Genomic DNA, 26,991 nt, shown 5'->3' on the forward strand with positions numbered 1-26,991 from the left:
CACGGGAGATGTTCACTCTTGCATGGTCGCTGACATACTGAGAGTGTTTTGGGTCTGAGACTATGAAGGGGCGGAGCTACCGTAGCTATCCAATCATAGCTGACTGGTACAGCCCACCACGCCTCTATTATCCGAACATGACTCTAGTATGCAGCTACAGCTGAGCTATCCAACAGTGGCCGATACAGATATCCACTCACGGCTGACTCGTCCAACCATGGCTGTATTCTGAAGTCTCCAACCGTGGCTCTATTATCTATTCCTAACCAACAAATGAATCTCGCGAGCTGGAGAGGCTCCAAGTTCATGTAAAGGAAGCCCCTGGCACTTCTCGGCTTTGGGCTGGGATAGAAATGAGTCAAACGACTTCAAGCTTTGACAACTTTGAAATAGTGGCCAGGGGAATAGTTCACTCTGGCACTGAGTTCGTGTAGTGGAGGCTCAGGATGGCTCTGTTTCGCGTAGAGGAAGCCCCTGGAAATTGACTACACATAAAACTTGTTCTTTTTTTATGTTATGTTTTCATATTTTTCATACTCTGCCTTCCTAAATGTCTATTCTGTCAATGACCGAGGTGATATAATATTGAAATGTGAAAATAAAGACATGACTATATTCTGGTTGGTATGTTTTTTTTTATTCATCAAAGCGCATTGTACACATAAGCATACATAGATACGGTTTCGGGCTGGGATGGAAATGAGTGAACCGATTTCAAGCTTTGACAAGTTTAGAAAAAACAGTCACGGGAGATGTTCACTCTTGCATGGTCGCTGACAGACTGAGAGTGTTTTGGGTCTGACACTATGAAGGGGCGGAGCTACCGTAGCTATCCAATCATAGCTGACTGGTACAGCCCACCACGCCTCTATTATCCGAACATGACTCTAGTATGCAGCTACAGCTGAGCTATCCAACAGTGGCCGATACAGATATCCACTCACGGCTGACTCGTCCAACCATGGCTTTATTCTGAAGTCTCCAACCGTGGCTCTATTATTTATTCCTAACCAACAATGAATCTCGAGAGCTGGAGAGGCGCCAAGTTCATGTAAGAGGAAGCCCCTGGCACTTCTCGGCTTCGGGCTGGGATCGAAATGAGTCAAATGACTTCAAGCTTTGACAACTTTGAAATAGTGGCCAGGGGAATAGTTCACTCTGGCACTGAGTTCGTGTAGTGGAGGCTCAGGATGGCTCTGCTTCGCGTAGAGGAAGCCCCTGGAAATTGACTACACATAAAACTTGTTCTTTTTTTATGTTATGCTTTCATATTTTTCATACTCTGCCTTCCTAAATGTCTATTCTGTCAATGACCGAGGTGATATAATATTGAAATGTGAAAATAAAGACATGACTATATTCTGGTTGGTATGGGTTTTTTTTATTCATCAAAGCGCATTGTACACATAAGCATACATAGATACGGTTTCGGGCTGGGATGGAAATTAGTGAACCGATTTCAAGCTTTGACAAGTTTAGAAAAAACAGTCACGGGAGATGTTCACTCTTGCATGGTCGCTGACAGACTGAGAGTGTTTTGGGTCTGACACTATGAAGGGGCGGAGCTACCGTAGCTATCCAATCATAGCTGACTGGTACAGCCCACCACGCCTCTATTATCCGAACATGACTCTAGTATGCAGCTACGGCTGAGCTATCCAACAGTGGCCGATACAGATATCCACTCACGGCTGACTCGTCCAACCATGGCTTTATTCTGAAGTCTCCAACCGTGGCTCTATTATTTATTCCTAACCAACAATGAATCTCGAGAGCTGGAGAGGCGCCAAGTTCATGTAAGAGGAAGCCCCTGGCACTTCTCGGCTTCGGGCTGGGATCGAAATGAGTCAAATGACTTCAAGCTTTGACAACTTTGAAATAGTGGCCAGGGGAATAGTTCACTCTGGCACTGAGTTCGTGTAGTGGAGGCTCAGGATGGCTCTGCTTCGCGTAGAGGAAGCCCCTGGAAATTGACTACACATAAAACTTGTTCTTTTTTTATGTTATGTTTTCATATTTTTCATACTCTGCCTTCCTAAATGTCTATTCTGTTCATGACTGAGGTGATATAATATTGAAATGTGAAAATAAAGACATGACTATATTCTGGTTGGTATGGTTTTTTTTTATTCATCAAAGCGCATTGTACACATAAGCATACATAGATACGGTTTCGGGCTGGGATGGAAATGAGTGAACCGATTTCAATCACGGGAGATGTTCACTCTTGCATGGTCGCTGACAGACTGAGAGTGTTTTGGGTCTGAGACTATGAAGGGGCGGAGCTACCGTAGCTATCCAATCATAGCTGACTGGTACAGCCCACCAAGCCTCTATTATCCGAACATGACTCTAGTATGCAGCTACGGCTGAGCTATCCAACAGTGGCCGATACAGCTATCCACTCACGGCTGACTCGTCCAACCATGGTTGTATTCTGAAGTCTCCAACCGTGGCTCTATTATCTATTCCTAACCAACAATGAATCTCGAGAGCTGGAGAGGCGCCAAGTTCATGGAAAGGAAGCCCCTGGCACTTCTCGGCTTTGGGCTGGGATCGAAATGAGTCAAACGACTTCAAGCTTTGACAACTTTGAAATAGTGGCCAGGGGAATAGTTCACTCTGGCAATGAGTTCGTGTAGTGGAGGCTCAGGACGGCTCTGCTTCGCGTAGAGGAAGCCCCTGGAAATTGACTACACATAAAACTTGATCTTTTTTTATATTATGTTTTCATATTGTCATACTCTGCCTTCCTAAATGTCTATTCTGTCCATGACTGAGGTGATATAATATTGAAATGTGAAAATAAAGACATGACTATATTCTGGTTGGTATGGGGTTTTTTTATTCATCAAAGCGCATTGTACACATAAGCATACATAGATACGGTTTCGGGCTGGGATGGAAATGAGTGAACCCATTTCAAGCTTTGACAAGTTTAGAAAAAACAGTCACGGGAGATGTTCCCTCTTGCATGGTCGCTGACATACTGAGAGTGTTTTGGGTCTGAGACTATGAAGGGGCGGAGCTACCGTAGCTATCCAATCATAGCTGACTGGTACAGCCCACCACGCCTCTATTATCCGAACATGACTCTAGTATGCAGCCACAGCTGAGCTATCCAACAGTGGCCGATACAGATATCCACTCACGGCTGACTCGTCCAACCATGGCTTTATTCTGAAGTGTCCAAACGTGGCTCTATTACCTATTCCTAACCAACAATGAATCTCGAGAGCTGGAGAGGCGCCAAGTTCATGTAAGAGGAAGCCCCTGGCACTTCTCGGCTTCGGGCTGGGATCGAAATGAGTCAAATGACTTCAAGCTTTGACAACTTTGAAATAGTGGCCAGGGGAATAGTTCACTCTGGCACTGAGTTCGTGTAGTGGAGGCTCAGGACGGCTCTGCTTCGTGTAGAGGAAGCCCCTGGAAATTGACTACACATAAAACTTGTTCTTTTTTTATATTATATTTTCATTTTGTCATACTCTGCCTTCCTAAATGTCTATTCTGTCAATGACCGAGGTGATATAATATTGAAATGTGAAAATAAAGACATGACTATATTCTGGTTGGTATGTTTTTTTTTTATTCATCAAAGCGCATTGTACACATAAGCATACATAGATACGGTTTCGGGCTGGGATGGAAATGAGTGAACCGATTTCAAGCTTTGACAAGTTTAGAAAAAACAGTCACGGGAGATGTTCACTCTTGCATGGTCGCTGACAGACTGAGAGTGTTTTGGGTCTGAGACTATGAAGGGGCGGAGTTACTGTAGCTATCCAATCATAGCTGACTGGTACATCCCACCAGCCTCTATTATCCGAACATGACTCTAGTATGCAGCTACGGCTGAGCTATCCAACAGTGGCCAATACAGATATCCACTCTCGGCTGACTCGTCCAACCATGGCTCTATTATCTATTCCTAACCAACAATGAATCTCGAGAGTTGTAGACTCTTTCGCTTGAGTATGCTTTCGGGGCACAGTCGATAACGCGCTGGACTTCGGGCTACAAGGTTGAGGGTTCGAGGCCTGCTCCCTGCATGTTTTATTACGTTACATTTGACTATCGTTATATTTCTGTGCTACAGAAATTATCTGACAGTTCCAAACTCAATCAGAAGCTTTATTTGTAGTATATTTGCCATTTGCAATTACCTATTAAAAGTAAAACATTGTAATTATTCTTTGGAGCTCTCTCACATATAGTATTCCTACATAGCACACAGAGGTTTACAGTATAATAGTAAAATGGAACAAATACAACATTTATCCTTCATACCACACAAAAATGCACAAAAACTCACGAAATCTGCTGAAATAAATGACATACATATATGTGCGAATTGAATGTGAGGTTGGGCTGTGTCATCTGCATAGAGCAAACATTTTAAATAATATCCTCTCTAATAGGCCCAATTAAATGAGAAATGCGCATGGTCATTTGTTGTATGGCTACATCGGGCATGTGACCTCATCATGTCCAGCAAATCTGAGGAATGTACTATACAATGGTTATGATAATGTATTATGTTTATAAATTAAATATTGTCTACTCAAGAAATGTCACATGACAGTATTCAGCCTTAGCCTACACACGTCGATGGAAAAGGAGAACGGTCTGTTCTAACGTTAAACTATGCTTCAGACTTGAGCGCATAGAGCAAAATAGTCTGCTTGAAATACTGTAGTTTATCTATTTACTACTGTGAAGTGGGTCCAATTGTAACGATTCTCGTCTGGTGCAGGAGAAGAGGACCAAAATGCAGCGTGGTAAGTGTTCGTCATATTTTAATATAAAACTGAACACTACACAAAATAACAACGATGAGAAAACGAAATAGTTCTGCAAGGTGAACAGACACTAAACAGAAAATAAACACCCACAACCCATAGTGGGAAAACAGGCTACCTAAGTATGATTCTCATTCAGAGACAACGATCGACACCTGCCTCTGATTGAAAACCATACTAGGCCAAACACATAGACAAATAACGTACAGAACAAAACATAGAAAAACATAGAATGCCCACCCCAACTCACGCCCTGACCAAACTAAAATAAAGACATAAAAAAGGAACTAAGGTCTGAACGTGACAGTACTCCGGCCGCAAAACCTGAACCTATAGGGGAGGGTCTGGGTGGGCATTTACTACGGTGGCGGCTCTGGAGCGAGACGTGGACCCCACTCCACCATAGTCTCGGCCCACTTATGTGGCACCTTAGGAGCGGCGACCCTCGCCACCGACCCCGGATTGGAGACCCTGGCAGCGGGCCCCGAATAGACGGGAGACTGGCAGCGCCGGAGTGACGGGCGGCTCTGGCAGCTCCTGACTGACGGGCGGCTCTGGCAACTCAGGACAGACGGGCAGCTCTGGCAGCTCAGGACAGACGGGCGAACCTGGAGAGAGGAGACGGAGAGACAGCCTGGTGCGTGGCGCTGCCGCAGGACCCACCAGGCTGGGGAGACCTACAGTAAGCCTGGTGCGTGGAGGAGGCACCGGAAAGACCGGGCTGTGGAGGAGCACTGGAGCTCTGGTGCGCAGCCTTGGCACCACTTCTCCAGGTTGGATGAGTACTTTAGTCCAGACCCTCCTGAGTGCAGGCACAGGTTGAACCGGGCTGTGGGGGAGCACTGGAGATCTAGTGCATACCACTCGCACCTCTCCCTTAGGCTCAATGCCCACATTCGCCCGGCACGGGCGGAGCGCAGGCAAAGGACGCACTGCACCCTCCCAGTGCCCCGGAGACACAGCACGCAGAGCTGGCGTAGGATACCCTGGGCCGAAACGGCGTACCGGAGACCAGACACGCTGAGCCGGCACAATACGCCCTGGTTGGATGCCCACACTCGCATGGCACTTGCGGGGGGCTGGCCTATAGCGCACCGGGCTATGAGCGCGTACTGGCGACACCGTGCGCTTGACCGCATAACACGGTGCCTGACCAGTAAAGCACTGCTTACGATAAGCACGAGGAGTGGGCTAAGGTCTCCAACCTGACTCTGCCACACTCCCCGTGGGGGGCTGCATCTCGTGCCTGTCGCGCTGCCGTGCTACCTCCTCATATTGCCGCCGCTCAGCTTTCGCTGCCTCCAGTTCTTCTTTGGGGCGGCGATATTCCTCAGCCTGTACCCAGGGTCCCTTGCCTTCCAGTATCTTCTCCCAAGTCCAGGAGTCCAGAACCCTCTGCTCCTGGTTACCAAGCTGCTTGGTCCTTTTTTGGTGGGTGTTCCTATGATATTCTGTGACATGATATTTTTAATAAAAGTGAAATATTGTGTTTCTTTTTCTGTAGTCTTTTAATCTCTGTGTGTCTGTATCTCTTTCTGTGTCTCTATGTGTGAGTACGTGCTCTTTTGTGTGTGTGTGTGTCCGTCTCTCTTTGTGTATGTGTGTGTGTGTGTGTGTGTGTGTGCGTGCGTGCGTGCGTGCGTGCGTGTGTGCGTGCGTGTGAATTGTTGAGATAATTTATAAATAATGAGTTAATTTGTATCACATTATTCTAGGTCAGTGTATTCCAAACCTCTCCTCTGGGACCCCCAAGGAGCTGTACATTTTAGTTGCCCTTTAGAGCCACTGATTCTGATTCTACTAATGAACTCTTCATCAATCCTTTTGATTGGTAGAATCAGGTGTGTAAGTGTTAGGGGGGCAAAAATAAGTTTAGCTAGCTGGCTAAATCTGTCACATTTACGGAAATGTTGATTGATATGCAGTATCCCTGTCAAATTAATTTTCGATGAATGGAATGCATTTATGTGTGTGTGTTTCTGTGAATGTGTGTCGGTCTGGTGTGTGTGTGTGTGTGTGTGTGTGTGTGTGTGTGTGTGTGTGTGTGTGTGTGTGTGTGTGTGTGTGTGTGTGTGTGTGTGTGTGTGTGTGTGTGTGTGCGTGTGATTAGTTCACTGTAACTTCACATTATAAATAGTATATTTGTAACTTCATATGCTATATATTATAATCAATATTTTTGGGGGGTTTGCAGAATCATTGTATATCGTTGGTTACCCATCCTATCATGTTACCATAACAACACAGATATGACCGTCTAGCGTCCTTCTGCCGAACCTGGCTGTTGTGTCACACTGCCCTCTCCTGGTAGCACTGCAAAACATCACTCAATCAAATCCCGAAATAAAATATAAATCCACTTTTACCAGAAATGCATATTGTCTTGTTTTGCACGCTTTGTACAAAATAATAAAATGCAGTACTACAGGATATTTCTTAACGTAGCTCTTTATTAGCTAGCTACAACTGGCATGTTCACGTATCTCCAACCATGATCAACTGACCATGACCTAACCATCTGGGTGGTCTTAACCAATCATACCACAGTATGATACGGCGGTAAAATGCATCCAATTATAATTCAGTATGTTTACACATATGAATATTACACATATTATATGGACTGAATACTTACATGAAGTGTATGGAGACTTTACATGACATAAATATGGATATATAATATAAACTAATACGTGTTGAACCCGCCCACTGTGTTGAAACAGGAAGTACATTTATAAGGAAGTAGATGAATAAATGGACATCATCGGTCGAAGAAAAAATGTTTCTGAGGTTTGTAGCTTTCTTTTACAATGTTATGTAGAAACGTGTTTTGGAGAAGTTAGGCCATCGCAGAGAAAGGTGATTTAGGGGGTAAGACATCCGCAGAATTATTATATTATTACATTAGTGATTTCAACTTTTAATAATGATATTTTTTGGCTTCCTTACATTGATGCTGATTCATATTGATGAGCCTAGTCAATGTTATATTATATGGGCGATTGACTGCACATGATCGTGATTATAATTTATTTAAATAAAATAAAAAAATGCACCCATTTTTTTCCTCAACATTTCGTGGCATCCAATTGGTAGTTAGTCTTGCCTCGTCGCTGCATCTCCCGTACGGACTCCGGAGAGGCGAAGGCCGAGAATCGTGCGTTCTCCGTAATCACAACTCAGCCAAGCCTGAAGTTTCCGTCCTTAACTATTTTCCGACAAAATAGAACTGCCAAAGGGGGCGGAGTTAGCCGGCAGAGTTCTGTCAAACTATCCAGGTCTGTGACCAAACAATTTGAGCTTCTACTTTTAAAAATCCACCTTTCCAGAAACAAGCCTCTCACTGTTGCCGCTTGCTATAGACCTCCTCCTGCCCCCAGCTGTGCCCTGGACACCATATGTGAATTGATATCCCCCCATCTATCTTCAGAGCTCGTGCTGTTAGGTGACCAAACCGGGACATGCTTAACACCCCGGCCATCCTACAATCTAAATTTGATGCCCTCAATCTCACACAAATTATCAATGAACCTACCAGGTACAACCCCAAATCCGTAAACACGGGCACCCTCATAGATATCATCCTAACCAATCTGCCCTCCAAATACACCTCTGCTGTCTTCAACCACGATCTCAGCGATCAAATCAAATTTTATTTGTCACATACACATGGTTACCAGATGTTAATGCGAGTGTAGCGAAATGCTTGTGCTTCTAGTTCCGACAATGCAGTAATATGCAACGAGTAATCTAGCCTAACATTTTCACAACAATTACCTAATACGCACAAGTGTAAAGGAATGAATAACAATATGTACATTAAAAAAACATGAATGAGTGATGGTATAGAACGGCATAGGCAAGATGCAGTGGATGGTATAGAGTACAGTATATACATATGAGATGAGTAATGTAGGATATGTAAACATATAAAAGTGCATTGATTAAAGTGGCTAGTGATACATTACATCAAGATGGCAAGATGCAGTAGATGGTATAGAGTACAGTATGTACATATGAGATGAGTAATGTAGGATATGTAAACATTATAGGAAGTGGCATTGTTTAAAGTGGCTAGTGATACATTTATTACATCAATTTTTCCATTATTAAAGTGGCTGGAGTTGAGTCAGTATGTTGGCAGCAGCCACTCAATGTTAGTGATGGCTGTTTAACAGTCTGATGGCCTAGAGATAGAAGCTGTTTTTCAGTCTCTCGGTCCCCGCTTTGATGCACCTGTACTGACCTCGCCTTCTGGATGATAGCGGGGTGAACAGGCAGTGGCTTGGGTGGTTGTTGTCCTTGATGATCTATATGGCCTTCCTGTGTCATCGGGTGCTGTAGGTGTCCTGGAGGGCAGGTAGTTTTCCCCCGGTGATGCGTTGTGCAGACCTCACTACCCTCTGGAGAGCCTTACAGGTGTGGGCGGAGCAGTTGCCGTACCAGGCGTTGATACAGCCCGACAGGATGCTCTCGATTGTGCATCTGTAAAGGTTTGTGAGTGTTTTTGGTGACAAGCCAAATTTCTTCAGCCTCCTGAGGTTGAAGAGGCGCTGCTGCGCCTTCTTCTCCACGCTGTCTGTGTGGTTGGACCATTTCAGTTTGTCCGTGATGTGTACGCCGAGGAACTTAAAACTTTCTACCCTCTCCACTACTGTCCCGTCGATGTGGATAGGGGGGTGCTCCCTCTGCTGTTTCCTGAAGTCCACGATCATCTCCTTTGTTTTGTTGACGTTGAGTGTGAGGCTATTTTTCTGACACCATACTCCGAGGGCCCTCACCTCCTCCCTGTAGGCCGCCTCGTCGTTGTTGGTAATCAAGCCTACCACTGTAGTGTCGTCTGCAAACTTGATGATTGAGTTGGAGGCGTGCATGGCCACGCAGTCGTGGATGAACAGGGAGCACAGGAGAGGGCTGAGAACGCACCCTTGTGGGGTCCCAGTGTTGAGGATCAGCGAGGTGGAGATTTTGTTACCTACCCTCACCACCTGGGGGCGGCCCGTCAGGAAGTCCAGGACCCAGTTGCACAGGGCGGGGTCGAGACCCAGGGTCGCCCCCAGGTGGTGAGGGTAGGTAACAAAATCTCCACCCCGCTGATCCTCAACACTGGGACCCCACAAAAGGTGCGTTCTCAGCCCTCTCCTGTACTCCCTGTTCCCTGACGAATTTGGAGGGTACTATGGTGTTAAATGCTGAGCTGTAGTCGATGAACAGCATTCTCACATAGGTATTTCTCTTGTCCAGATAGGTTAGTGCAGTGCGATTGCGTCATCTGTGGACCTATTGGGGCGGTAATCAAATTGGAGTGGGTCTAGGGTGGAGGTGATATGGTCCTTGACTAGTCTCTCAAAGCACATCATGATGATGGAAGTGAGTGCTACGGGGCAGTAGTCATTTAGCTCCGTTACCTTACCTTTCTTGGGAACAGGAACAATGGGGGCCCTCTTGAAGCATGTGGGGACAGCAGACTTGGATAAGAATTGATTGAATATGTCCGTAAACATACCAGCCAGCTGGTCTGTGCATGCTCTGAGGATGCGGCTGGGGATGCCGTCTGGGCCTGCAGCCTTGCGAGGGTTGACACGTTTAAATGTTTTGCTCACGTCGGCTGCAGTGAAGGAGAGCCCGTAGGTTTTGGTAGCGTGCTGTGTGAGCGGCACTGTATTGTCCTCAAAGCGAGCTAAAAAGTTATTTAGTCTGTCTGGGAGCAAGACATCCTGGTCCGCGACGGGGCTGGTTTTCTTTTTGTAATCCGTGATTGGCTGTAGACCCTGCCACATACCTCTCGTGTCTGAGCCGTTGAATTGCGACTCTACTTTGACTCTATACTAACACTTAGCTTGTTTGATTGCGTTGCGGAGGGAATAACTACACTGTTTTTATTCGGTCATGTTTCCGGTCACCTTGCCCTGATTAAAAGCAGTGGTTCTCACTTTCAGTTTCTCGCGAATGCTGCCATCAATCCACGGTTTCTGGTTTGGGAATGTTTTAATAGTTGCTGTGGGTATGACATCACCGATACACTTGCTCATAAACTCACTCACAGAATCAGCGTATTCGTCAATGTTGTTGTTCGCCGCAATGCGGAACATATCCCAGTCCACGTGATCGAAGCAATCTTGAAGCGTGGAATCCGATTGGTCGGACCAGCGTTGAACAGACCTGAGCACGGGCGCTTCCTGTTTTAGTTTCTGTCTATAGGCTGGAAGCAACAAAATGGAGTCGTGGTCAGCTTTTCGGAAAGGAGGGCGGGGGAGGCCCTTATATGCGTCGCAGAAGTTAGAATAACAATGATCCAGGGTTTTGCCAGCCCTGGTAGCGCAATCGATATGCTGACAGAATTTAGCGAGCCTTGTTTTCAGATTAGCCTTGTTAAAATCCCCAGCTACAATAAATGCAGCCTCAGGATATGTGGTTTCCAGTTTATATTGAGTCAAATAAAGTTTGTTCAGGGCAATCGATGTATCTGCTTGGGGGGGATATTTGCGGCTGTGAATTTAATCGAAGAGAATTTTCTAGGTAGATAATGCAGTCGGCATTTGATTGTGAGGAATTCTAAGTCAGGTGAACAGAAGGACTTGAGTTCCTGTATGTTGTTATGATCACACCACGTCTCGTTAATCATAAGGCATACACCCCCGCCCTTCTTCTTACCAGAAAGACGCTTGTTTCTGTCGGCGCAATGCGTGAAGAAACCAGGTGGCTGTACCGACTCCGAAAGCGTGTCTCGAGTGAGCCATGTTTCCGTGAAACAAAGAACGTTACAGTCTCTGTCTCTCTGGAAGGCTACCCTTGCACGGATTTCGTCTACCTTGTTGTCAAGAGACTGGACATTGGCGAGTAGTATGCTCGGGAGCGGTGCGCGATGTGTTCGTCTACGGAGCCTGACCAGAAGACAGCTCCGTCTGCCCCTTCTACGGCGTTATTGTTTTGGGTCGCCGGCAGGGATCCGATCCATTGTCCTGGGTGGTAGGCCAAACAGAGGATCCGCTTGGGGAAAGTCGTATTCCTGGTCGTAATGTTGGTGAGTTGACGTTGCTCTTATATCCAATAGTTCCTCCCCGACTGTGTGTAATAAAACCTAAGATTACCTAAGGTAACAATGTAAGAAATAACACACATAAAAACAAAATACTGCATAGTTTCCTAGGAACGCGAAGCGAAGCGGCCATCTCTGTCGGTACCTCATTGCCTGTGTCCGTAATGGGTCTGCGGTCAAACGACCACCCCTCATCACTGTCAAACGCTCCAGCGAGCAGGCCTTTCTAATCGACCTGGCCCGGGTATCCTGGAAGGACATTGATCTCATTCCGTCAGTAGAGGATGCCTGGTTATTCTTTAAAAGTGCTTTCCTCACCATCTTAAATAAGCATGCCCCATTCAAAAAAATGTAGAACCACGAACAGATAGCCCTTGGTTTACTCCAGACCTGACTGCCCTTGACCAGCACAAAAACATCCTGTGGCGTACTGCATTAGCATCGAATAGCCCCCGCGATATGCAACTTTTCAGGGAAGTTAGGAACCAATATACACAGGCAGTTAGGAAAGCAAAAGCTAGCTTTTTCAAACAGAAATTTGCATCCTGTAGCACAAACTACAAGAAGTTCTGGGACACTGAAGTCCATGGAGAATAAGAGCACCTCCTCCCAGCTGTCCACAGCACTGAAGCTAGGAAACACTGTCACCACCGATAAATCCGTGATAATTGAGAATTTCAATAAGCATTTTTCTACGGCTGGCCATGCTTTCCACCTGGCTACCCCAACCCCAGTCCACAGCCCTGCACCCCTCCCGATAGCAACTTGTCCTTAGCCTCCCCATTTCTCATTCACCCAAATCCAGATAGCTGATGAGTCTCTGTGGGGAGAGATAGGAGGGGACCACTGCCTCTGAAATGAGTCTCTCTGGGGAGAGCGAGAAGAGAGGCACTGCCTCTAAGAGGAAGTATTCTGACCGAGAGGAGGGGGCCACACCCTCTAAAAAGAGTCTGCCTCAAGACACCAGTTCTAAGAGGTAAGCGATAAATTGTACATATAGTTATTTTAAAGATATACAACAAATGTTAAGAGAAGTGTTTCCAAATTACATAACATGTAGGCCTATATCTTTAAGTTAAAAATCCTAGGACCAACTGCAAACACAAGCTAGGTTTCTATCCAACTGGTAACACAAGCTAGGTTTCTATCCAACTGGTAACACAAGCTAGGTTTCTGTCCAACTGGTAACACAAGCTAGGTGTCTATCCAACTGGTAACACAAGCTAGGCGTCTATCCAACCAGTAACACAAGCTAGGTGTCTATCCAACCGGTAACACAAGCTAGGTTTCTATCCAACTGGTGACACAAGCTAAGTGTCTATCCGACTGGTAACACGTTTTAATGTCAATATTCTAAAATCAGCAAAAGAAGAATATGCATATTTTCCCACCAGGGATGTGGTTCCATCAAATTGACTTGTTGCAGATTAAAAAGCTGTGTGTGATGACATAGTGCACATCAAAATAACTGTTGTTGTTAATTTCCCTTTACCAAATAAATCTACAAGTAAATGTGGTTAAATTCCCCTGTAGCAAATAAAAATATATAAGTAAATGTGGTTAAATTCCCCTGTAATAAATAAAAATATATAAGTAAATGTGGTTAAATTCCCCTGTAATAAATAACATCTTCAAGTAAATGTGGTTCCATGGCATTTTGAACTCTACTGATGGTTTGACCAAGCCACGACCCATCTTCAATGCTCTTACTGAGGGAAGGAGGTTATTGGCCAAGATCTCGCGATACATGGCCCCATCCATCCTCCCCTCAATACGGTGCAGTCGTTCTGTCCCCTTTGCAGAAAAGCATCCCCAAATAATTATGTTTCCACCTCTATGCTTCACGGTTGGGATGGTGTTCTTGGGGTTGTACTCATCCTTCTTCTTCTTCCAAACACGGCGAGTGGAGTTTAGACCAAAAAGCTCTATTTTTGTCTCATCAGACCACATGAACTTCTCCCATTCCTCCTCTGGATCATCCAGATGGTCATTGGCAAACTTCAGACGGGCCTGGACATGCACTGGCTTGAGCAGGGGGACCTTGCATGCGCTGCAGGATTTTAATCCATGACGGCGTAGTGTGTTACTAATGGTTTTCTTTGAGACTGTGGTCCCAGCTCTCTTAAGGTCATTGGCCAGGTCCTGCCATGTAGTTCTGGGCTGATCCCTCACCTTCCTCATGATCATTGATGCCCCACGAGGTGAGATCTTGCATGGAGCCCCAGACCGAGGGTGATTGACCGTCATCTTGAACTACTTACATTTTCTAATAATTGCCCCAACAGTTGTTGCCTTCTCACCAAGCTGCTTGCCTATTGTCCTGTAGCCCATCCTAGCCTTGTGCAGGTCTACAATTTTATCCCTGATGTCCTTACACAGCTCTCTGTTCTTGGCCATTGTGGAGAGGTTGGAGTCTGTTTGATTGAGTGTGTGGACAGGTGTATTTTATACAGGTAATGAGTTCAAACAGGTGCAGTTAATACAGGTAATGAGTGGAGAACAGGAGGGCTTCTTAAAGAAAAACGAACAGGTCTGTGAGAGCCGGAATTCTTACTGGTTGGTAGGTTTTCAAATACTTATGTCATGCAATAAAATGCAAATGAATTACTTAAAAATCCATACAATGTGATTTTCTGGATTTACCAATTGCAGACTGTAGTTTTTTAAATAAACATCAGGACTTCTAGAAGTTCCACTATACAGTTGTTAAAATGAAGTAGATGAGGTATTGATGAGATTGATGAGGTGATCTGTCTCCCTGTTTTGTTCAGTGTCCAGAAGCCCAGAGCAGAGTCACCTACACCCAGCCTGCTATCAATGAAGAGTAATCAGTCAATGGGTAATCCACCTACTTTCAGCCAGGAACCATTACCAGATGACAATAAGGAAGTGGAGAGTTTGGACAGTGAGGATGCATTAAAGATCACACACAACCTTCTGGACAGAAGAAGTAAGACTGTGTTTCATACAATATTACAAAGAAGGGTTCACACACACACATACACACACACACACACACACACACACACACACACACACACACACACACACACACACACACACACACACACACACACACACACACACACACACACACACACACACACACACACACACACACACACACACACACATACATGCATGCACACACACATGCATGCACACACATAAACTTATGAGTCTCAACTCTCATTGTTTTCCTACAGGTCAAACTCTGCTGACAGTCCAACAAGACATTAAGGCTAAACTGAAACACAAGTATCAACACATATCTGAAGGAATTGGACACCATGGAAACCAAAGTCTGTTCAAGGACATCTACACAGAGCTCTACATCACAGAGGGTGGAAGTGGAGGGCTCAATAATGAACATGAGGTGAGACAGATAGAGATGGCATCCAAGAAACAAACCACACAAGAGACACCAATCAAATGCAACGACATCTTCAAGCCTTTACCTGGACAAGACAAACCTATCAGAACTGTGCTGACAAAAGGAATCGCTGGCATTGGAAAAACAGTCTCTGTGCAGAAGGTCATCCTTGACTGGGCAGAGGGAAAAGCAAATCAGGACGTTCATTTCATGTTTCCTCTTCCTTTCCGTGATCTGAACCTGAAAAAGGACCAATACAGTCTGATGCAACTTCTTTCCTATTACTTCCCAGAGCTGAAAGAGATTGACAGCATTGAAGATGGTGAAACCAAAACTGTTTTCATTTTTGATGGTCTGGATGAGTCTCGACTTCCTCTAGACTTCAAAAACAAGGAGAAGTGCTGTGATGTCACGAACCCAACCTCAGTGGACGTGCTGCTGACAAACCTCATCGAGGGGAATCTGCTTCCCTCTGCTCTCCTCTGGATAACCACACGACCTGCAGCAGCCAATCAGATCCCTCCTGATTGTATTAACCGGGTGACAGAGGTACGAGGGTTCAATGATCCACAGAAGGAGGAGTACTTCAGGAAGAAAATCATAGATCAGAATCTTGCCAATGATATCATCAAACACATGAAGACATCAAGGAGCCTCCACATCATGTGCCACATGCCAGTCTTCTGTTGGATATCAGCCACTGTCCTTGAGATGATACTGAAAGAGGCATGGAAGGATGAAGTCCCCAAAACTCTGACCCAGATGTACTCACACTTCATACTCATCCAAATCATTGTGAAGAACAGGAAGTACAACAAAGCCACAGAGACAAACCCAAAGGAACTGTCTCAGTCAGACAAAGAGATGATCCTGAAACTGGCAAAGCTGGCTTTCCAACAGCTGCAGAAGGGCAACCTGATCTTCTATGAGGAGGACCTGAGAGAGTGTGGCCTTGATGTCACAGAGGCATCAGAGTACTCAGCGTTGTGTACAGAGATCTTTAAAGAAGAATCTGGGCTGTACCAAGACAAGGTCTACAGCTTTGTGCATCTGAGCATTCAGGAGTTTCTAGCAGCAGTGCATGCTTTAGAATCATGTCTGGACAAGAAGGAAAATGTTTTCTCCCCCACTAGTGATGATGAAGAAGATGAGGAGGAGAAGGATGATGAAGAGGAGGAGTCAATCCAGTTGTCTGACTTACACAGGAGCGCAGTGGACCAGGCCTTGAAGAGTGAGAATGGACACCTGGACCTGTTCCTCCGCTTCCTTCTGGGTCTCTCACTGGAGTCCAATCAGAATCTGTTACGAGGCCTTCTGACACAGACAGGAAGTACAACACAGACCAATGAGGAAACAGTCAGGTACCTTTCAGACAAGATCAAGGAGGAATCATCACCAGAAAGGATCATCAACTTGTTCCACTGTCTGAATGAACTTGGTTCCAACTCTCTAGTTGAAGACATGCAGACCTCCCTGCAATCAGGAACTCTTTCAGCAACAAGACTAGAACCTGACCAATGTTCAGCCCTGGCCTACCTGTTACTGATGTCAGAGGAGGTGCTGGAGGAGTTTGACCTGAAGACATACAACACATCAAAGGAAGGTTATCAGAGGTTGCTGCCGGTCGTGAAAACCTGCAAGAGAGCACTGTAAGTTCTGTTATTGAGTTGATGTTTACAGTATCATTATTCTGAAGGATTTGTATATCTAACAGATTATCTCCTCTCTCCAGACTGGATGGCTGTGAACTCACATATGAATCCTGTGAGACTCTGGTCTCAGCCCTGCAGACACCAAACTCCCCCCTGAGAGAACTGGACCTCAGCTACAATGACCTGGGAGACAGAGGAGTGGAGCTGCTCTGTGTTGGACTAACCAGTCCACTCTGCAACATACAGACACTAGTGTGAGTTAACTTTCTTCAGTATTCACTGTCTTTATAGTGTTTATGTATTTGTAGTAATTATGTTTTTAACATTATTTGAACATCTTGGTAAATATGCAGAAACAGGAAATAAAGGAGAGCCGCACACTCTAGGAGCTCAGATGCAAAAATATTTAATTACCAACGTTTCGACAGGCAAGCTGTCTTCATCAGGGTACAATCACAGACACTGCGGGATGACTCGTTTATATATAGTGTCAAGACACACAGGTGTCTGTAATCATGGCCAACAGGGGCCTAATATCATTGGTTAATTACTCAGCCATATTTCTGTCGAAATCTGATTGTTTTTTGCAAATTCTTTTGATTCGACAGAATTGGCTGTAGGGCAAACTATTTTTCAAGGGAAGTGGGTGACAACTAACATTTTAAATAATATCCTATCTAATAGGCCCAATTAAATGAGAAATGCGCATGGTCATTTGTTGTATGGCTACTTCGGGCATGTGACCTCATCATGTCCAGAAAATATGAGGAATGTACTATACAATGATTATGATAATTTATTATGTTTATAAATGAAATATTGTCTACTTAGGAAATGTCACATGGCAGTATTCAGGCTTAGCCTACACACGTCAATGGAAAAGGAGAACGGTCTGTTCTAACGTTAAACTGCGCTTCAGACCCGAGCGCATAGAGCAAAATAGTCTGCTTGAAATACTGTAGTTTATCTATTTACTACTGTGAAGTGGGTCCAATTAAATGAGATGGGAGGAATAATAGCCAATCCTAACTTGTAGGTCTATATGCCATTTTGCGAGTAGCCTATGAAACCATCACACGTTCAGAAAAGGTGAGGAATTTATTCTGCAATGATCATGGACATTAAATAAATAGCAGGAAAGATTAGTCATTGTTTTAGAATGTAAAGATACATCGATTTTAACAGCAAATGATTGCATCTTATTATATTTAGCTAGGCCTGTCTGTTATTTTGTTCTGAATAAGAATCTCGTCATATATTATTCCCCATCTGTACAAGGCTAAAACGAGTCTACTGTTGCAATGCAAGAGTTCAACCACTAGAAACTGTGCATACACGTGGTCTAAAATTTGGATTAGCAAGTTCTCATGTCAAGTTCAGTTTTTATAAATGACAAGATTTGCGTGAAAACTTGCACATGCATGTGTAGACAACGTTTACAAATTAGGCATCTGGTGTTCGAGCAAAATACTTGAAATAACGTATCTATTTACTGCTGTGTAGTGGGTCCAACTAAACGAGAGATGGGACGAATGGTAAACTTGTAGGCCTATATTCTACCTCGTGAGTATGAAACCATCACAGAAAAGATGAGGGATTTATTATGCAAGATCATTTAAACGAAAAAAATAAAAGCCTAGGAAATAGATCGCTATTTCAAATGATTTTAAAATGCAAAGATAAACGAAATGTATGTTCTCTATTCTCACAAAGGGCAAATGATTGCATCTTGTTATTAACCTTTTCATTGTTATCAATAAGCGTGTCCATCATATCCCCCATTTACACTAAATACTAATCTACTGGCCTTCTTGAAATGCAATTCTTCAACCACTAGAAACGGTGCATATGCATGTTATAAAGTTAGCGGGAAGGAGAGTGTGTACGTCAATGTGTCGGTCTGCGCCTGCGCTTGTGTGCGTGTGTCTGTCTGACTGTGTGTCTTCTCATATTTCTATATTTCTTAATTCCATCCTTCTACTTTTAGATTTCTGTGTGTTGTTGTGTATTGTTAGATACTACTGCACTGTTGGAGCTAGGAACACAAGCATTTAACTACACCCACAATAACATCTGCTAAATATTTGACCAATAAAATTTGATTTGATTTAAATGGCCCCTGGGTGTGAGAATTCATAATTGAAAAATATATTGAGAAAGGTTGGTAAACCAATACATAGTCAGGGTTGGGGTCAATTCCATTTAAATTCCACTCAATTCAGGAAGTAGACTGAAATTCCTATTCCAATTATCTTTAATGCTTTTCAATTAAAACAATTTGGATTTTGAATTTGGTTTATTTTCTGAATTGATTAATTCAAATGGATGTGGCCCCAACCATGTACATAGTCACTATGAAAATATAGATCATAATTATATTTTTAGTAAAAGTGAAATATTGTCTTTATTATTCTGTAGTATTTTAATCTTTGTGTGTCTGTGTCTCTTTCTGTGTGTCTGTGTGTGCGTACATGCTCTTGTGTGTGTGTCCCGGCCTCTCTGTCTCTGTGTGTGTGTGTGTGTGTGTGTGTGTGTGTGTGTGTGTGTGTGTGTGTGTGTGTGTGTGTGTGTGTGTGTGTGTGTGTGTGTATTGGTGAGATAATGAATAAATAATGAGTTAATTTGTATCCCATTATTCTAGTTCAGTGTATTCCAAACCTCTCCTCTGGGACCCCCACTAACACACTAGATTCTACTAATTAACTCATTATCATCAAGTCTTTGATTAGTAGAATCAGGTGTGTTAGTGTTAGGGGAAAAATAAATACTATGTTTTCAAATGTTTATCTACCTGCTCAGGGACTACAGTTAAACTCTATGAACATGTTACATGAATAAATGTTTATCTACCTGCTCGGGGACTACAGTTAAACTGTATGAACACGTTACATCACATAACTATGAACATATATTATAAACCTATACCTGTTGAACCCGCCCACTGTGTTGAAACAGGAAGTACATTTATAAGGAAGTAGATGAAGAAATGGACACCACCGGTTGAAGAAAAATGTTTCTGAGGTTTGTAGCTTTCTTTTACAATTTTATGTAGAAAAGTGTTTTGTAGAAGTTAGGCCATCGCAGAGAGAGGTGATTTCGGGGGTAAGACATCCGCAGAATTGTTAAGTTATTACAATACTGATTTCAACTTTCAATAATGATAATTTTAGGCTTCCTTACATTGATGCTGATTCATATTGATCAGCCTAGTCAATATGTATCAATGTTATATTATAGGCTACAGGGCTGTGAGGTAGGGTATGGGGGATTGACTGCACATGACCGCGATTATTATTTTTGCGCTCTTTCACTTCCCGGAGAAAGACGTGTGTCACCTAAACTAGTTTCTTTGGAGAAAAAAAAGTAATTCTCGTCAATTCGGCCAAGTAAAAGCGACGTGCAGCAATGGGCATTGAAACTTAAAGAATGGCTAATATAGAAAGTTTATGCCGCGTTCACAACAACTGGGAAAGCGGAAAAATACGATGTCAGCGCTCGAGAAAGACGACGGTTCAAATCGATTTTTCCCAGTCGGACAAAGTCAGAAGATCCGCATACTCGACCAATCAGATGAGGGAGTGTGATGACGCGTAAGCTTACCCGACCAATCATATGGTTGCGGGAAACGCTGCATTCTCCAAATGGTAAATCTCAAGTTTTGAGGACAGGAAATAACTGATATTGGTCACAAGATGGAGGGAATGTTGGAACATAACTAATTAAATTAAAGTTAGCAAAAATGTACTATTAATCCAGGATAAACTAATGTATAGAATTTATTACACGAGACAAATGTAACAAATTCTACAGCACAACGACAGAGTCGTGTCTTAAGTATAAAACTAACAATGAGTCAATAATTCATGCTTTCTGGGAATGCTATAATTCCAAAAGTTATGGGCGGAGTTAGAAGTTGTCTGTCAGAAGTATTACAACGTAAACATACTTTTAATCCGTCTTTCTGCATATTTCATGACATGGCATATGGGGGGTGTAGTGAGATTCCCAATGAGCTGGACAATTCTCTTCTCATCACTCATCTTGTTAAAACCAATACTAAAAATACAGTTGAAGTTGGAAGTCAAATCAAATTGTATTTGTCACATACACATGGTTAGCAGATGTTAATGGTCACATACACATGGTTAGCAGATGTTAGTGGTCACATACACATGGTTAGCAGATGTTAGTGGTCACATACACATGGTTAGCAGATGTTAATGGTCACATACACATGGTTAGCAGATGTTAATGGTCACATACACATGGTTAGCAGATGTTAATGGTCACATACACATGGTTAGCAGATGTTATTGGTCACATGGTTAGCAGATGTTATTTGTCACATACACATGGTTAGCAGATGTTAATGCGAGTGTATCGAAATGCTTGTGCTTCTAGTTCTGACAATGCAGTAATAACCAACGAGTAATCTAACCTATCAATTTCACATTATTACCTTATACACACAAGTGTAAAGGAATGAAGAATATGTACATAAAAATATATGAATGAGTGATGGTACAGAACGGCATAGGCAAGATGCAGTAGATGGTATAGAGTACAGTATATACATATGAGATGAGTAATGTAGGGTATGTAAACATAAAGTGGCATTGTTTAAAGTGGCTAGTGATACATGTATTACATAAAGATGGCAAGATGCAGTAGATGATATAGAGTACAGTATATACATATACATATGAGAGGGGTAATGTAGGGTATGTAAACATTATATTAAGTGGCATTGTTTAAAGTGGCTAGTGATACATATATTACCTCAAGATGGCAAGATGCGGTAGATGGTATAGAGTACAGTATATACATATGAAAATTAGTAATGTAGGGTATGTAAACATTATATGAAGTGGCATTGTTTAAAGTGGCTAGTGATACATTTTTCCATACATTTTTCCATTGTTAAAGTGGCTGGAGTTGAGTCAGTATGTTGGCAGCAGGTACTCAATGTTAGTGGTGGCTGTTTAACAGTCTGATGGCCTTGAGATAGAAGCTGTTTTTCAGTCTCTCGGTCCCCGCTTTGATGCACCTGTACTGACCTCACCTTCTGGATGATAGCGGGGTGAACAGGCAGTGGCTCGGGTGGTTGTTGTCCTTGATGATCTTTATGGCCTTCCTGTGACATCGGGGAACTTAAATCTTAAAACTTAAATCTTACTACCCTCTCCACTACTGTCCCGTCAATGTGGATAGGGTGGTGCTCCCTCTGCTGTTTCCTGAAGTCCACGATCATCTCTTTTGTTTTGCTGACATTGAGTGAGAGGTTATTTTCCTGACACCACACTCCGAGGGCCCTCACCTCCTCCCTGTAGGCCGTCTCGTCGTTGTTGGTAGTCAAGCCTTACACTGTAGTGTTGTCTGCGAACTTGATGATTGAGTTGGAGGCGTGCATGGCCACGCAGTCGTGGGTGAACAGGGAGTACAGGAGAGGGCTCAGAATGTACCCTTGTTGGGCCCCAGTTTTGAGGATCAGTGGAGTGGAGATGTTGTTACCTACCCTCACCACCTGGAGGCGGCCCGTCAGGAAGTCCAGTACCCAGTTGCACAGGGCGGGGTCGAGACCCAGGGTCTCAAGCTTGATGACGAGTTTGGAGGGTACTATGGTGTTAAATGCTGAGCTGTAGTCGATGAACAGCAATCTCACATAGGTATTCCTCTTGTCCAGATGGGTTAGGGCAATGTGCAGTGTGGTTGCGATTGCGTCGTCTGTGGAGCTATTGGGGCGGTAAGCAAATTGGAGTGGGTCTAGGGTGTCAGGTAGGGTGGAGGTGTTATGGTCCTTGACTAGTCTCTCAAAGCACTTCATGATGACGGAAGTGAGTGCTACGGGGCGGTAGTCGTTTAGCTCAGTCACCTTAGCTTTCTTGGGAACAGGAACAATGGTGGCCCTCTTGAAGCATGTAGGAGCAGACTGGGATAAGGATTGGTTGAATATGTCCGTAAACACACCAGCCAGCTAGTCTGCGCATGCTCTGAGGATGAGGCTGGGGATGCCGTCTGGGCCTGCAGCCTTGCGAGGGTTAACACGTTTAAATGTTTTATTCACGTCGGCTGCAGTGAAGGAGAGTCCTCAGGTTTTGGTAGCGGGCCGTGTCAGTGGCAATGTATTGTCCTCAAAGCGGGCAAAGAAGTTGTTTAGTCTGTCTGGGAGCAAGACGTCCTGGTCCGCGACGGGGCTGGTTTTCTTTTTGTAATCCGTGATTGACTGTAGACCCTGCCACATACCTCTTGTGTCTGAGCCGTTGAATTGCGACTCTACTTTGTCTCTATACTGACGCTTAGCTTGTTTGATTGCCTTGTGGAGGGAATAGCTACATTGTTTGTATTCGGTCATGTTTCCGGTCACCTTGCCCTGATTAAAAGCAGTGGTTCGCACTTTCAGTTTCTCGCGAATGCTGCCATCAATCCACGGTTTCTGGTTTGGGAATGTTTTAATAGTTGCTGTGGGTACGACATCGCCGATGCACTTGCTAATAAACTCGCTCACCGAATCAGCTGTAATGATGTATACATCAATGTTGTTGTCCGATGCTATCCGGAACATATCCCAGTCCACGTGATTGAAGTAATCTTGAAGCGTGGAATCAGATTGGTTGGACCAGCGTTGAACAGACCTGAGCGCGGGAGCTTCCTGTTTTAGTTTCTGTCTATAGGCTGGAACCAACAAAATGGAGTCGTGGTCAGCTTTTCCGAAGGGAGGGCGGGGGAGGGCCTTATATGCGTCGCGGAAGTTAAAATAACAATGATCCTGGGTTTTACCATCCCTGGTTGCACAATCGATATGCTGATAGAATTTAGGGATCCTTGTTTTCAGATTAGCCTTGTTAAAATCCCCAGCTACGATGAATGCAGCCTCAGGATATGTGGTTTCCAGTTTACATAGAGTCAAATGAAGTTCGTTCAGGGCCATCGATGTGTCTGCTTGGGGGGGAATATATGCGGCTGTGATTATGATCTAAGAGAATTCTCTTGGTAGATAATGCGGTCGACATTTGATTGTGAACAGAAGGACTTGAGTTCCTGTATGTTGTTATGATCACACCACGTCTCGTTAATCATAAGGCATACCTCCCTTGTTTCTGTCGGCGCGATGCGTGAAGAAACCAGCTGGCTGTACCGACTCCGATAGCGTGTCTCGAGTGAGCCATGTTTCCGTGAAGCAAAGAACGTTACAGTCTCTTATGTCTCTCTGGAATGCTACCCTTGCTCGGATTTCGTCTACCTTGTTGTCAAGAGACTGGACATTGGCGAGTAGTATGCTCGGGAGCGGTGCGCGATGTGCCCGTCTACGGAGCCTGACCAGAAGACCGCTCCATCCGCCTCTTTTACGGCGTCGTTGTTTTGGTTCGCCGGCTGGGATCCGATCCATTGTCTTGGGTGGTAGGCAAAACAGAGGATCCGCTTCGGGAAAGTCGTAATGATGGTGAGTTGACGTTGCTCTTATATCCAATAGTTCGTCCCGACTGTATGTAATAAAACCTAAGATTACCTGGGGTACCAATGTAAGAAATATCACGTAAAAAAAACTAAATACTGCATAGTGTCCTAGGAACGCGAAGCGAGGCGGCCATCTCTGTCTGCGCCGGAAGTTACCTCAGTTTATTGATACACACATACATTGACGTAGGTGATCATACAACCAGGGAGGGATCATGGGTATATAATAATCTACTGTACTAGGTTACCTTATAAGGTAACCTCAGCTTATTGATACACACATACATTGACATAGGTGATCATACAACCAGGGAGTGATCATGGGTATATAATAATCTACTGTACTAGGTTACCTTATAAGGTCGGCAGTGTATCAAATACTTGTTCTCCCCACTGTACATACCTACACACGCACACACATCCACACACACGCACACACACGCATACACACACACACAGTACCTCTGAACGGGACCAATTGCTTGTCCACCGTCACGTCAGGCCCCGGGTTGTAGAGGGCCGGCAGCCGCGCCTCCCACAGGTCCCAGACCTCTCTTATGGCTGCGAGTCTGGCGGGTCTCGACTGGCGGTCGTCGAATCGCAGCAGCCTCGAGTACCTGTGAAAGACCTTGAGCGGCATGGTGGCTCGGAACACGGTCCTGCCGCTCTCGGCGTCCCACAGGCTGGCCGCGGCCTCGTCTCGGGACCTGTAGACGCCCGCTAGGATCAGCAGCCCTACGTAGGCACGCAGGTCCGTGGCGTCCATGGTTCGCCAGCTGTCGCCGTATTTCTGGCCCCGTGCAGGTTCGTCATTTCCAGAATTATCCTTTCTATCGCCGGTGTGACAACAGGTGGAAGGCGGACGTGATGTCGCGGGCCTGGGTCGCGGCATAGGCCGTGGGGCCCGGAGTCTCGTCCGGCCCGGCGTGGCAGATCGCGAGGGCCCTAGGGCGACGGCCATAGTCCACGGGGGACCATTCGATTTTGCTGTTTTTCGACAGCAACGGCGTGTCCCTTTGGTCCGGAGCTGAGGAGATCTCTTCCTCGCGTTGGTCCTCGTGCTCGTCCTCGGGGGCTTCCTCAGGCTCTTCCTCAGAAGAAGGAGAAGAAGCCTCGTCGACCTCGCGGCGCTCGGGGTTGTATTCCTTCCCATCTTCGTCTTCCGAAACCTCTTCCTCCTCCTCCTCGGAATATGAGTTGTCTTCTTGGTCCAGGCTGGACAAGATCTGTTCTAGAGCCTGCGCGTTTCACGGCCATGGCCGCTCGGGTCCACTGATCGGGTCCACTGGGAAGAGCGCACTTGGCACGGGTGGGGCGCCGGTCACTTTGTGTGTGTGCTGCTGATAATATTAATTTCCTCTCTACGGCCAGGAGGCCGGCTTACGCGGGAGACCAAGACCTGAAATTGCACGAGGCTCGCTTGCGCGCATTTGTGTAGCCGTGTGCAGTTGACCCACCCGAGCCACAATAACACTTGGCTGCTCTGTAGCACACAGCGGGGCAAGTCTGGACCTGTGTAGTGGCTGGCTGGGTCGCTCTGACCCACGAGCACAGAGCGGGGAGCCACGCACAACCTCGCCACACTCGCAGACTCTCTACACTCAACGGCATATGCCTCGCCAGTGGCTGGCTGGGTTGCTCTGACCCACGAGCACAGAGCACAGAGCGGGAGCCCTGGAAACACAGGGCCTGGGTCGCTCTGACCCACTAGCACAGAGCGGGGAGCCCTCCACACACAGGACCTAGGTCGCCCTAACCCGAGGACCACGGGAGGGTTAACACAGTGTCCGAAGAAGGGCCAGAAGTTTACAGAATGGTGTCGTCTGCGTAGAGGTGGATCAGAGAATCACCAGCAGCAAAAAAGCGATATCATTGATGTATACAGAGAAGAGAGTCGGCCCGAGAATTGAACCTTGTAGGCCCTCCGATTTGACACACTGAACTCTATCAGAGAAGTAGTTGGTGAACCAAGCGAGTCAATCATTTGAGAAACCAAGGCTGTTGAGTCTGCCAATAGGAATGTTGTGATTGACGGAGTCGAAAGCCTTAGCCAGGTCGATGAATACGGCTGCACAGTAATGTCTCTTATCGATGGCAGTTATGATATCGTTTAGGACCTTCAGCGTGGCTGAGGTGCACCCATGACCAGCTCTGAAACCAGATTGCATAGCGGAGAAGGTACGGTGAGATTCGAAATGGTCGGTAATCTGTTTGTTAATAACTTGGCTTTCAAAGACCTTAGAAAGGCAGGGTAGAATAGATATAGGTCTGTAGCAGTTTGGGTCTAGAGTGTCTCCCCCATTTGAAGAGGGGATGACCGCGGCAGCTTTCTAATCTATGGGAATCTCAGACGATACGAAAGAGAGGTTGAACAGGCTAGTAATTGGGGTTGCAATAATTTCGGCAGATCATTTTAGAAAGAGAGGGTCCAGATTGCCTAGGCCGGCTGATTTGTAGGGGTCGAGATTTTGCAGCTCTTTCAGAACATCAGATATTTGGGTGAAGGAAAAGTGGGGGAGGTTTGGGCGAGTTGCTGTGGGGAGTGCAGGGCTGTTGACCGGGGTAGGGGTAGCCAGATGGAAAGCATGGCCAGCCGTAGAAAAATGCTTATTGAAGTTCTCAATTGTGGATTTATCGGTAGAGACAGTGTTTCCTAGCCTCAGTGCAGTG

The 26,991-nt window shown here is 45.1% G+C and overlaps 1 protein-coding gene across 1 annotated transcript; it reads left to right on the forward strand.

The window, feature by feature from the left end:
- The first annotated feature begins 7,429 nt into the window (after positions 1 to 7,429).
- LOC129844042 (NLR family CARD domain-containing protein 3-like) lies at positions 7,430 to 16,867 on the forward strand. The gene is made up of 4 exons (XM_055912422.1): positions 7,430 to 7,592; positions 12,647 to 12,817; positions 14,613 to 14,791; positions 15,048 to 16,867. Exons 2-4 carry the CDS (start codon positions 12,699 to 12,701, stop codon positions 16,865 to 16,867), a joined length of 2,118 nt encoding a protein of 705 aa, XP_055768397.1. The 5' UTR covers positions 7,430 to 7,592; positions 12,647 to 12,698.
- The last annotated feature ends 10,124 nt before the right edge of the window (positions 16,868 to 26,991 follow it).

This window comes from Salvelinus fontinalis, unplaced genomic scaffold, assembly GCF_029448725.1.
Source record: "Salvelinus fontinalis isolate EN_2023a unplaced genomic scaffold, ASM2944872v1 scaffold_0168, whole genome shotgun sequence".
Lineage (NCBI taxonomy): Eukaryota > Metazoa > Chordata > Actinopteri > Salmoniformes > Salmonidae > Salvelinus > Salvelinus fontinalis.